At 41.5% G+C, this 12,336-nt stretch overlaps 1 protein-coding gene across 8 annotated transcripts in view; it reads left to right on the top strand.

Annotated features, from left to right (window-relative positions):
- The window catches only part of TMEM229B (transmembrane protein 229B), a 56,700-nt gene extending 46,776 nt beyond the window's left edge, over positions 1-9,924 (top strand). For 6 of the 8 annotated variants that reach the window (XM_012548881.3, XM_031952774.1, XM_031952775.1 and 3 more), the window contains 2 exons: positions 4,714-4,827; positions 5,445-9,924. In XM_012548881.3, the coding sequence (XP_012404335.1) occupies positions 5,475-5,978 (504 nt within the window). In that variant the 5' untranslated portion in view covers positions 4,714-4,827; positions 5,445-5,474 and the 3' untranslated portion in view covers positions 5,979-9,924. Of the gene's footprint in view, positions 1-24; positions 288-4,713; positions 4,828-5,444 lie in introns of those variants that run through there. The other 2 variants (XM_031952781.1, XM_031952777.1) reach the window with 2 other exon arrangements.
- Positions 9,925-12,336: the final 2,412 nt, after the last annotated feature.

The following is a 12,336-nucleotide window of genomic DNA, read 5'->3' as shown; positions in this document are numbered from 1 at the left end:
AATACTGGAAATATTAAAACAAACAAACAATAGAGCCTGCCCTCAAGGAGCTCACAGTCCAGGGACAAAAACAACATGTGAGCAACAGTGTACACACAAGCCATGTACGGGGTAGTACAATCCACAAAGGAAAGGCGCTAGAATAAAGGAAAGATTTCCTGTAAAAGGTGGAATCTTGAAGGAAGCCAGGAAGTGGAGATGAGGAGGGAGAGCATTCTAGGCCATGAGCAACTGTCAGTAAAAACATCCCCTTCAGGAGACAGTCTTATTTGGGGAACCAAAAGGAGGTCAGTGTCCCTGGATTGGGAGAGGGGTAGGATGTAAGCAGTCTGGGAAGATTAGGGATGTTGGGGGTAGGGCAGGGAAGGGCAGTTTGGGAAGGGATCTGAAAGCCCAATAGGATTTTATATTTGATCCTACAGTTGATAAACAGCCAGTAGTGTTTATTGACTGTGTGTGTGTGTGTGTGTGTGTGTGTGTGTGTGTGTGAGAGAGAGAGAGAGAGAGAGAGAGAGAGAGAGAGAGAGAGAGAGACAGACAGACTCAGAGACTGACACACACACACACACACACACACACAGAGAAAGAGAAACACAGAGAGAGAGACAGGGAGACAGGCAGAGAGAGCTGGTCAAACCTGCTCTTTATGTGCTATTCGTATCCCGATTTCACAGATGAAGAAATTGAAGCAGACAGATTAAAAGGCTTTGCACAGGGACACACAGCTACTAGAAAGTGTCCAAGGCTGGATTTGAACTTGGGTTTTCCTCCTGACTCTAGAGTTAGTGCCTTAATCACTCTGCCACCTTGCTAAGAGAATAACTAGGAGTCACTTAAGACACCTGAGATCTAATCCTGTCTCTCTAACCCAGTGATTCTCAAAGTCTGGTCCAGAGCATCCTGGGAATCTCTGAAATCCTTTCAGAGTCTACAAATTCATAATTAGTTTTTATTTTTAATGTGATCAATATCTATAACTATAAACCACATAAACAAAAACTCTTTGGACAGATCCTCAATCGTTTTTAATAGGATAAAGATATTGAGAACAAAAGTTTGAGGACCACTGCCTAACCTCATTTGTAAATTGAGAGGGTTAAGGTCTTGATCTCCAAGGTTGTTTTGGGGTTGCTTTTTTTCTCCCATCTCCAACATTTAACAAGTAATACCTTCTTTACAAGATGGTTGTAAGAGACAAGAGATCGTATCATCACTATACAAAATAGAAGGGTTAATCATTATCATTATTTTGTTTTTCTTTTTGAACCAGACCTGTGATTTTGGTGGGATGGATCAACAAACATTCTTTAAGTTCCTTCAGTGTCAAGCACTGTGCTCAAGATATAAAGACAAAAGTAAAAGGATTCTTGCTCTCAGGGATGTTACATTCGAATAAGGAGACGACATACAAACAGCAATAAATGAAGTCCATACAAAGCAGCTACAGTGTGTTGGGGAGGGAATTGGCTGGAACCAGGAAATCCTCAGTGAGGACTGTAGACCTCTATATTCTTAGAGAGTTGGCTGGAATACTAAGTGGTTAAGTAATTTTCCTAGAGTAGAGTCTGGACAGTTGTTGATAGAGTACCAGGCCTGAAAGTAAGGAAGATCTCATCTTCCAGAGTTCAAATCTGATCTCAGACACTTAATAGCTCTGTAACCTTATTTGACTCAGTTTTCTCATCTGCAAAATGAGCCAGAAAAGGAAATGGCAAACTACCCTAGTGTCTTTGCCAAGAAACTCCAAATGAGATCGTGAAAGAGTAGAGTTTGACTGAACAGCCAAAGGAGTTGGCAGACAACAGACAGAGAGAAGGGGTCAAATTTTGTAAGGTCAAAGAACTAAAAATGGCCTTTGTTTTTAAATAAAGTTTTATCACATTTAAATATGTTTAAAAATGAACAAGAGAAAGAAAACCATTCTTAATTCTGGCATACAAAAATACGTGATGGGTTAGATTTGACCCTTGGGCTGTAAGTCACATAGCCAACATATATCAGAGTGAGAACTAGAACCCACATTTTCCTGATTTTTGAGGCCATGCTAACTTATTTGCTAGACAGTTTTAAATAAAAATATTTGGTTACTCCCAACCAGAACAAATTACAAATATAATCGATTTGAGTTTTTTCTTACATTAAAAATTAGATTTAAAAAATGAGCTTATAATCAAGAAAAAAACTGGTTATAATCTGACATTTGCTCATTTTTTGATGCTAGGCCAGATATATAACCTGTTTGGGCCTCAGGCAAGTCCCTGAAATGTATCTACTAAGTTATAGTAGATGGTCAATCTGTGATCTATATTGGTAAAGAGTGTTCTCACACTGGGAACTCTCCCATATTGATGAAATATTCCAAGTATTACAGTATCTTCTTAGGACTCATCACTGAATTCTGCATATATTAGCTTTTTATTAGATGTGCTTTTAATTGAGTTATGCTCAGAGGAGGCAAATGTTATAGTCAGCAATAGGAAGATTTTCAGGGTGAGAACTAGGCTTGAACTAGGAGATTGATAGGATGGGGACACAGATATAGCTACAGAGGTGACAACATTTTTTTTTTTGGCCTAGACCTGTGATTTCATCAATATTTAGAATTCCCATTGTAGAAAATTCCTCCACTTTTAAAGCAACTCATCTATAACTTATGGTTTTAGACTTTGTTGTTGTTCATTCATTTCAGTTGTGCCCATTTGGGGTTTTCTTGGCAAAGATACTGTTATGGTTTGCCATTTTTCCTCCAGCCTATTTTATAGATGAGAAAACTGAGGCAAACAGGGTGAAGTGACTTGCCCAGTGTCATACAGCTAGTAAGTGTATCGGCCTGGATTTGAACTCAGGTCTCCCTGACTCTATGATTAATCCTCTATTATGGCTCCCACATAAAAAAAAAACCAATATATGATAATAAAAAAAAACAAACAAAGATAACTAGACTAGAGAAGAGAGGTAATTAGGGATGAGAAAGAAAAACAAATTAAGTCATCTTATTTTTTGATCTCTTAATTTTTTATACTTACTATGTCCAATAAGCTTTCAACCAATTAAAACTCAGGCCATCTTGAAACTGGGTATTTAACATCTATATAATTCAGCCATTAGAGACAAATGTAAAGGAAGAGTTGGTTGCAAAGCATTCTGAAATCAGAAATTGTTGCAGAAATGCTTGAAGGAGTCATGATGACCCCAGGTTAAAATAAAGATGGAGAGTGACCATGGGACATGAAGAGTGAGGGAACACCGAAGTTCAGTAGCATGCAATGTAATCTCTTGATGGGCCAGTCAACTTGTTCATGCCTTGTCACTTACTAGCCATATAGTTGAAAGAGAATGAGCATTTATTAAATGCTTCTTTACAAATATCTCAGAACATCTCTGGGAGATGGGTGCTATTACTATGCCCATTTTACATTTGAGGAAAGGAAGATAGGCAAAGGTTAAGTGATACACCCGGAGTCACATAGCTAGTAAGTATCTGAGGCTGGATAAACTCAGGTCTTCCTTACTCCAACACTGCACTACCTGGCTGCCTTATTGATACTAAAGTAGGAACATAGAAAATAAAAATTAGCTAGTAGCTTTAAACTTAACCCCAAGTAGTGAGTTATCAAAGTTTATAAGAAATTAATGAGCTGTTGGGGAGTTTCCCCTTTTTAAAAATATACGCACATTAGAGTTGGCAAAAAATCTTAGCCATTATCTAGACCAGGGATTCTTAACTTTTTTATGTGTTATGGACTTCTTTGGCAATCTAGTGAAATTGATAGCCTTATTTTTAGGTTAGTGACTTAAGATATCTAAAATAAAATATATAGAATTGAATTACAAAAGAATATACTGAAATATAATTATCTGTCTATTTATCAATCCATCTATTAATCTAGATAGATATAGATCCATCTATTCATCTGTCCATCCATCCATCTAGCTAGCTATCTAAAATAGTTCACAGGCCCCAAGTTAAGAACCGCTGACTCTAGAACATTGTCCTCATTTTACAAATAAGGAAACTGAGATCCAGAAGAGGAAAGTTACTTGTTCATGATTATACAGTCAGTAAGATTTAAATTAGTCAGTAGATTGAGAGCTCCTGCATTAAATTCATTGTTCTTTCCATTACATCCATGGTCCCCAAACCATGTACCTCAACACATGTGAGGATGCAGTAGCAAACTTATAGGGGCACCATGAGATACTTTAAAGTTTTCAACCTAATGAAACTGGCAAGGGATTGCTTTTGAAAAAAACTTAGATGCTAAGGACAGCATGAAATAACAATGTTTGGGAACCTTTGCATCTACACAAGAAAGGCTGGATCTTAGAGTTAGAAGAGACCTCAGAAACCATCTCTTATCTGCATGGAAACACTCTAGAATATAACCCTAACAAGTTAGTCATCCAGCCTTCATTTGAAGACCATTTGAAGGGAAAGGTCCATGCAGACTCCCTTGTCTTTCATCTCTATGAATCCCTACAGCATTAAGTTATTTGATTTTTTCCTTTCCTGTCCATCTGTAATACTCATTTCTTACCATTCATAATAGCACTTGATCTTATTAGAATTTTAGAAACTATTAGAATTATTCTAGAATTCTAAATTCTAGAAAATTAGAACTAATAAGAATAGTTTTCAAAGCACTTTCAAATATATTATCCATATCTGCCCTTGCTAATGAGTGGTAAAATATTCCCCCAAAATGGCACCAGACAACTCCTGAGACAAGCATCATAGCTCAGCGGAAAAAGCCCTGGATTGGGAGTCAAAAGATCTGGGGACCTGGGTTCTACTGGCCCTGCCACTAATCAGCTGTGTGACTTTGGGTAAGTCCCTTTAACTCTGAATTTTGGTTTCTTCATCTTTAAAATAAGTGTGTTGGGTTGCATAATTTTAAGACTACAATTTGGCTTGAAAAAGAAAAGACAAAATATATTCTCTCCCTTCTTTGTAGAGGTGAGGGACTATAGATTTGGAGAACTGCAGATATTTTACCAGACAAGATTGATATGCTGTTTAGTTTTATCAGAATTCTTTTTTCTCCTCTTTCTTTGTGTCATTAGAATAAGGAATATTGGAATTTGTTATTTGTTATAAGGAAAAGTTTTCTGGGATGGGAAAGGGATATATTTGAAAATGTAGGTGATATAAAAACAAATCATTATCAATTAAAAAATTAAACAAAGAATTCTTTAAAATTAAAATGAGATTAAAAGAAATAAGAGGGTTACACAATATGGTCTCTAAGGTCCCTCCCAACCCTAAGTTCTGGTTCTGTGACTCTGAGGTGGCCACTGGGAGCAGAAGGAGAAGCAAAGAACTCAGACCACTGCCATATTGCACGATAAGCTAGTGCCTGAGAGCTGGCTCTGTAAGAGGGAGGGAGGCTGATTGACTGTTGAAGTCCTTGACTGCTGATTTGTCTCCTTTGTTATACCCTTAGCATTTGGGCTGGGGACTGTGAGGAGGCAGCATGGCCTCTGCGGAGCCCCTGACGGCACTGTCGCGCTGGTACCTCTACGCCATCCATGGCTACTTCTGCGAGGTGATGTTCACGGCTGCCTGGGAATTTGTGGTGAACTTTAATTGGAAGTTCCCAGGGGTCACCAGTGTCTGGGCCCTCTTCATCTACGGCACCTCCATCCTGATTGTGGAGAAGATGTACCTGCGCCTGCGGGGCCGCTGCCACATCCTGATCCGCTGCCTCATCTACACCCTCTGGACGTACCTCTGGGAGTTCACCACGGGCTACATCCTTCGCCAGTTCAATGCCTGCCCCTGGGACTACTCCCAGTTTGACTTTGACTTCATGGGTCTCATCACCCTGGAGTATGCCGTGCCCTGGTTCTGTGGGGCCCTCATCATGGAGCAGTTCATCATCCGCAACACGCTGCGCCTGCGCTTCGAGCAGCATGCCGAGCCCAGCGGCCCCACCGCCCCGCTGGCGCTGGCCAATGGCCACGTCAAGACGGACTGAGGGCTGTCCCCAACCTGGACAGCAGCCCCGGGGCCGTCCTGATCAACCCGTGAACAGAACCAAACAGGAGGAGCTGCTCTCCCTGCCCTGCACCCACCCAGACACACACCGTCTGCACCTGTACCCCTCACCAGAGCTGTGTGTGGGGGGAGGTGACACAGGGGGTGGGCAGGAATAGCTCCCTAGGGCAAAGAGAAGAGCAGGGTCCTGGGACTTGGAAAACTAGCGCCCCAACCCACTGACCGTGGGCTTTAAAAACTAGGTGGCAGGTGATTCCTGGAGGTCACCCAGGAGACCCCTCACCGCCCTTTCTGGGCTCCCTCCCCCCACACCCACCACTGCCCTTTGGTCTGGGTGAAGTTAGCGGTTGGCTTGTTCTATTAGGCAATATTCAGGTGCTTGCTTGCAACCAATACCTCCCATGGGGCCCAAGGAGCGGAAGGATCAGAAGGAGCTTGGTCATGGTTAAGAGACAGCTTGGCAGCCATGTTCTGCATGCACAGGAGATGGAGGCAGAGGCCCTCCCTGCTGCCCCCTCCCCTGTAGCCCCAAAGCTGCTTTCTTGGTGTTTTCTGGGGCACTCTGGTGCTGGATCCCCACCAAACTTGGACTTTTGAAGGACTTAATCTTCAAGTGCTCCGTGGAGTTTCCCCTTTTTTCCTTCTTCTCCCTTTTTATTTTTGAACTAAGGGTGGCCTGCCTTTCTTGTCTCCTCCCCTTACAAGCCAACAGAAAAATTCCCAGAGATAGAAACCTGAGAAATCTTCTCCACCTGCTCCTACCCCTACCCGTCTTTATTTTTTGCTTATTTGCCATATGTTCTAGGGAGACTACACAGGCAGTGTCTTCCTTCCCAAATTGTCTACTGTGAAAGTATCTGGCATCATGGGCACTGGGCTTGTGACAGTGTCCCCTGGTGCTGGCCCTCTTCTCCCTTCTTGTAGCCACTCTCTAACAGCCTTGCTGGAGGTTCACAACCCATTGAATCCATGTAAGAATTAGGTCCAGTAGGGCCTGAGGAGGTAGTATCTTGTGTCCTGGAAGAATTTTTGAGAGGTTTTCCAAATAAAGATTGTAGGGAGAATGGAGAAAGGGGCAGAGATTAAGGATGGGATCTAAAAGATGGAGGATGCTTGTAGAATATCTGTGCCATGATTGAATTGGAGAGTGAGAGAGAGAGAGAGAGAGAGAGAGAGAGAGAGAGAGAGAGAGAGAAAGAGAGATTGACTCTATTTTAGGAAATCAGAATTTGAGAAAGGAGCCCAAAGGAGAAAGGTAATATTTTAGGCTTAGGTGATACTTTGGAATATCCAGATGAGAACAGGCTCAGAACTTGGTGCTGGTTTTCATTATATCACAGCCCCCAATTCCATGTTGCCTTCTCAGGGCTGCTACTTCTAGCCCTTTGTCCCCATAAACAGGGCTCTCTCTGTGAACTCACTCCTTATTCAGTATTAACTGCACTCTATGGAGGCATGGTTTTAGTCCCCCAGCCCCCAAAGCCCTTCCACTCCTGGGACGTGTCCATTGCTGGCAGTGGACAGGTATTCACCATAGCTCACTTCCAGCTCACCCAACCAGCACAAAGGAGTTAATTAACCCTACTATGCCCTGTGGTACAGTGTTTCCTGATTCCGGGACACTTAGGTAGAAATTAGCATCATCCCTTTTTATAAATCATTAAAAATGCCAAGACTACCAACTGTAGAAAGAAAATCCTCTTCCTTGCTGTCCTACCCAGTCTGTATAGACAGCATAGCTCATAGGTGGGACCAAAGTTTGAAGGTTGGGGGCAGGGAATATGGAGGGAGTAGGAAAAAATAGCTTGGGGGGATTAATTTAGCGCACAAATGTTGTTTGCTGTTGTCCTAGGCTTAGAGCAATGACATAAGAAGTTCTGGGTTTTTGCTTCCTGGAAAAGTTCTCCAAAAATAGGGATTAATCCTATTTGAAGATTGTCCTCCTCTCCCACAAGGACATAGAACACTCATTTCTTCCTGGGTGAAAATGGGCTATCCGGGTATAAATTGCTTTTCTGTCAATTAATTATGAGAATTGGTGGTTGAGGGGCGAGATTGGACCTGTGATTTCATCAGCATTGGGAACTGTCAATGTTGAAGAAACCTGATGCAACTCATCTATAACTTGAGTCTTAGAAAACTTCTATGGCACTAAGAAATTAAGTGATTTGTCTAGTATGTGTCAGAAAAAAAGACTTTAATTTAGGTTTTCCTGACTTCCATATTAACTTCCTGTAGTCCTTATGTCAGACTGCCTATAGTGACTAGAGAGGGAAGCATGTAGTTCCTTTAGCTATAAACTTCATAATTGCTACCCACCTACCACCAATCACCCAATCTTCATATAGTTATAATCTGGACCGAATCACTACTAATGCCACTGTAGGAATCATAGTGTACCCTGTGCCCCAGGTCTCTCTTCAAAGACTCTGGATTCTCAGAAACCAGGCTTCATCCTGGGGGCTGACCCCAAAGGGGTCCTTATCACTCTTTGGCTCCTAACCCAACTCTGAGGTAGATGTCCTGAATAAAGCTTAGGTATGGCTTGTGTCTTGAGTGTTCCCATATGTGGGTAATAAATTTCTCCACTTCTGCACAAGTATTCTGTACCCAGTATAGGTATGAGACTATGTTTCCTCTATCATACAAAAAAATTGCATTTGGATAATTTTAATAAAAATGAATAAAGAGGGTATCACCAGAGCCCAAGTACAGATACAGATAAAGCACTCATATAATGTCCTAATTCCCTAAAGGAAAAGGCATTTTAAGACTGCTTAATAAACGCTCCCCATTTACCTTTTATCACAAATCAAGCAACTCGTAGCAAGATTATTTAGTGTTGACACTGTCCAGAGCTCTTAGCCCATGTAATGTGGCTTTAGTTTTCCAATTTAGGACTATCCTCTTCAAATTGTATACACTGAGAAAATCTATAAAACTCAGGAACTCTTGATTGGGAACTCTAGAACTTGGAAAACTCTCTAACTCAGGATTATCCTCAAGGTGATAACCCCAAGACTGGAAATATCCATTCTCAAGTTCACTAGTCCCTGACCTGAGCTAGGGGGGGAAAAAGACAGAAGGAGGCAGGCAGGAACTCTTAGTCTTGCCAGGGTGAACAGCAATTGTTTGCCATGTGCTTCTGCTGCAATTAATACGTTCTGCTTACAGAGAGTGAGGAGGGTGGAAATCTCTTTTCCCGCCTTTCCCTATCATTTGGCATTTTAGTCTGGAAATCCAAAAGAGTCAAATTGACATCTGAGCTCATCATAAAGCACCATGAGGAAGAGGGGATTTTTCTGCCAAGATGCACCAGGCATCTTAGAGACAGCTGTAGTCCCCAAGACAATTCAGAGGAGAATCTTGTGTCTTTTCAGTAAGGGGCTAGAACACACATCTACCCCCATAGGAAGTTCTCTTCTGATACAGATCTTGTAATTTCATCAGTTTGATTGGGCTACCTATCAAACTGATCAGGGACTTCCTTGATCAACCATCTTTACAACTGGATTTAGAGTTGAAAAGGATCTTTAATCATCTTGTCCAATAGCTAAATGACTAAAATTTGAACCAGTGTCTTTGGATTCCAAACTTTCTAATTTGCCACATAACCCATTTCTATCATCAAACAACTCCCCTTTTTTCCTTCCATTTGATCCCTTTCCTTATTCATATTTGCTTGCCTGGAAACCTAGAAATGGAAGCCCCATCTGCTCACTCCAAGAACCCTGTTCTGCAGTACTGATAGTTGGCCCTAGGATTCTTGTGGAAATCCCCAGATTTCTCTAGAGGAAAAGCTGCTTCTGGTTTTTATGCCCTCCCTTCCTCCGTCCCCGAGGTGAGCTGGAGAGTGAGTCATTCTTCAGTTTGGGTGAGCCACTTCCTATTTTCTTACTCCACTCTTCTCGCTTTGATGCTAATAATGACTCACAAGGGCCTAGGCTTATTTGTAGCAATAATGATTGTCCTCCATGCCCGAGAAGACGGCCCCTGAGCTAGATTGGTAAGTTATTTATGTTTGGCCAATGCCTTCCATTCCTCCCAAAATTCTATATCTAGGCTAAAGGCTCCTGGCTAGGGAGTCCTTTGAAAGGAATTTAGTACAGCTGAATACAGCTCTAGAACTAAATATAGGGGCCCATTAGACTTCCATGTCCCATCCCACACACCCCCATGGCCTCTGTTCTCTCTTCCTCTTTTACACATACATCAATAAATTAGCACTGATGGTTACATGGATATAGTTTTTCCCTCCATCCTAGAAGAGTGCAGATAGCCCATTTATAATGTATAGTTTCAAAGAGAGACACCTGGGACTTCCAGGTGTTAAGTGAATGGTCCAGGATCCCATCATTAGTTTGAGTCAGGTCTTCTTTACCACAATTCCAGTCTTCTGCCCCCACCACACTGCCTTTACTTTATAAATCTAAATTAAGCTGAAATCTGTATTCTAGGGCTGTTTTCATTCCTGTCTATGTAGGATTTGTGGAGGCTTGTTTCAGTCAAGTACCATTAAGGCCATACTTCATATTTCATGAAACAAAGCCCATTTCTGACAAAGGTGCTAATAGACAGGAACCCACCCACTGCATGGGACTATCCTCATCTCAAAGTAGTTCTTGGCCCTGCCTCCTGGTTTAGGGAACTTTTTCTTTGGAACTTTTTGACAGTCTACTGTAGTATCTTTGCTTAACGTTGTCTAGTGTCCATCTCAGTTAGGTAAGTATAAACTGATTTGGATGTCATTTACACCACCCACCATGATGGAGCTGGGAGCCTGAGCAGTCTTACTTAATTACATGAGGGAGAATATTCCAAGAAGCTCCTTGGATGAGCTTAATTGAGCTATAATGCTTTCTGCTATGGAGGAAGAGTGGCTTTATGAACTCAAAGGAAGGGTTTACTCTGTTTTATAAGCCCTGTTTCTTCTCAAGAATGGTGACCTGGGACAGACAGGAAGAGGATGATAAGAAGTTTTCTTTCCCTCCTCCCCCCCCTTGCCCACCTCAGTTGAATAGTCCTAAAATTTTTTTAAACCAGAAAAGATGCTTTCCTTACCCTTGACAGTTAACTCAAGAAAGTGGCCCTTCTCTGACCTAGCTCTTCTCCTTGCCCCTTGCCCAGCCCACCACCAGCCTCCAAGCTGAATGATGGTATACCAGCACGCTCTTTCCACAATGAAGTCCAAGATAATGATAAAAATAATAATTAATATTTATCTAGAGCTTTAAAGTTTGCAAAGCTCATATATAATATATTCTCATATGTATGTATATCTATGTGTATATATGTATACACACACGCACACACAATTTCATTTTATCCTCACAACAATCCTAAAAGTTGATGGGCATAAATATTATCCCCATCTTATAAATGAAGAAACTGAGACTCAGAAGTTAAGGTCACACAACTTTTTGGTTGTGATCCAAGTGGGACTTGGGCTCGCTAGTTAGCTAGGGCCTGGTATCAGCCAACTTATACCATGAGTTTTCTGAGTAGATGACTCCTTCCTTTTTAAGACACTTACTCCCATTGGCTCATAAATGTGGGAAATGCCACTAATTAAAGGGGATCCAAAAACTATATATATTGACAAAATGTAAATACCTCAAGGGGTTCCCTTATTAAGCTTCATCAGTTCATCCACACTTCAGTATGTATTTATTTAGTAATTCAACAAACAGCTATTGAGCCCTACTGTGTGCACAAAGTGGCGAGACAAGATTGCAGATTGGTCAGTTCGTGGAATAGAGTATGTGAAATAAAGCTGTAGAAGCAACAGCAAAAATACCAGACCAAGCTTTTTGGGCATTAGATAACCATTAAAGGATGGTGAGCAGTGAAAATTGACCAGGACATGAGTATGCGTGGGTTTTCCATATTTCTTTCTTAAAAGTAGATTTTGATAGGAAAAAGCAGAGAGAGGACAAGTAGCTTAAGGAGGATTAAAAAGGACACAGAAAGGGGAAAGACAAACATCTGAGATTTCACCACTTGCCTGAGACTAGTCCTCCACAATGGGCTCTTTTTCTCACTCCTCATTCCCCCAATCCTATTCAAATGAAATGATCAAAATGACATCAGTGGAATTCCCCTTGTCTTCCCAAAGCTAAGGGCCCTGGGCTCTCTAGCTCTGTCTAGTACCCCTCTGGAGGCTAATGAATCATGAATAAATGACTGGAGAGATCTCAGAAGTTGAGACATTATCTTCATCTGATGTCCTAATGAGTTCAAGGCACCTGGGCCTGCCTTCTGATAGATTTGTAGAATGTTAAGGCTGGAAAGGACCTCAGGGATAACCAAGCCAACCTGTTCATTTTGCAAATGAAGAA

This window comes from Sarcophilus harrisii, chromosome 2 (genome assembly GCF_902635505.1).
Source record: "Sarcophilus harrisii chromosome 2, mSarHar1.11, whole genome shotgun sequence".
Classification (NCBI taxonomy): Eukaryota; Metazoa; Chordata; class Mammalia; order Dasyuromorphia; family Dasyuridae; genus Sarcophilus; species Sarcophilus harrisii.
Note: the sequence above shows the minus strand (reverse complement) of the source record. Positions and strands in the feature narration are given on the sequence as shown.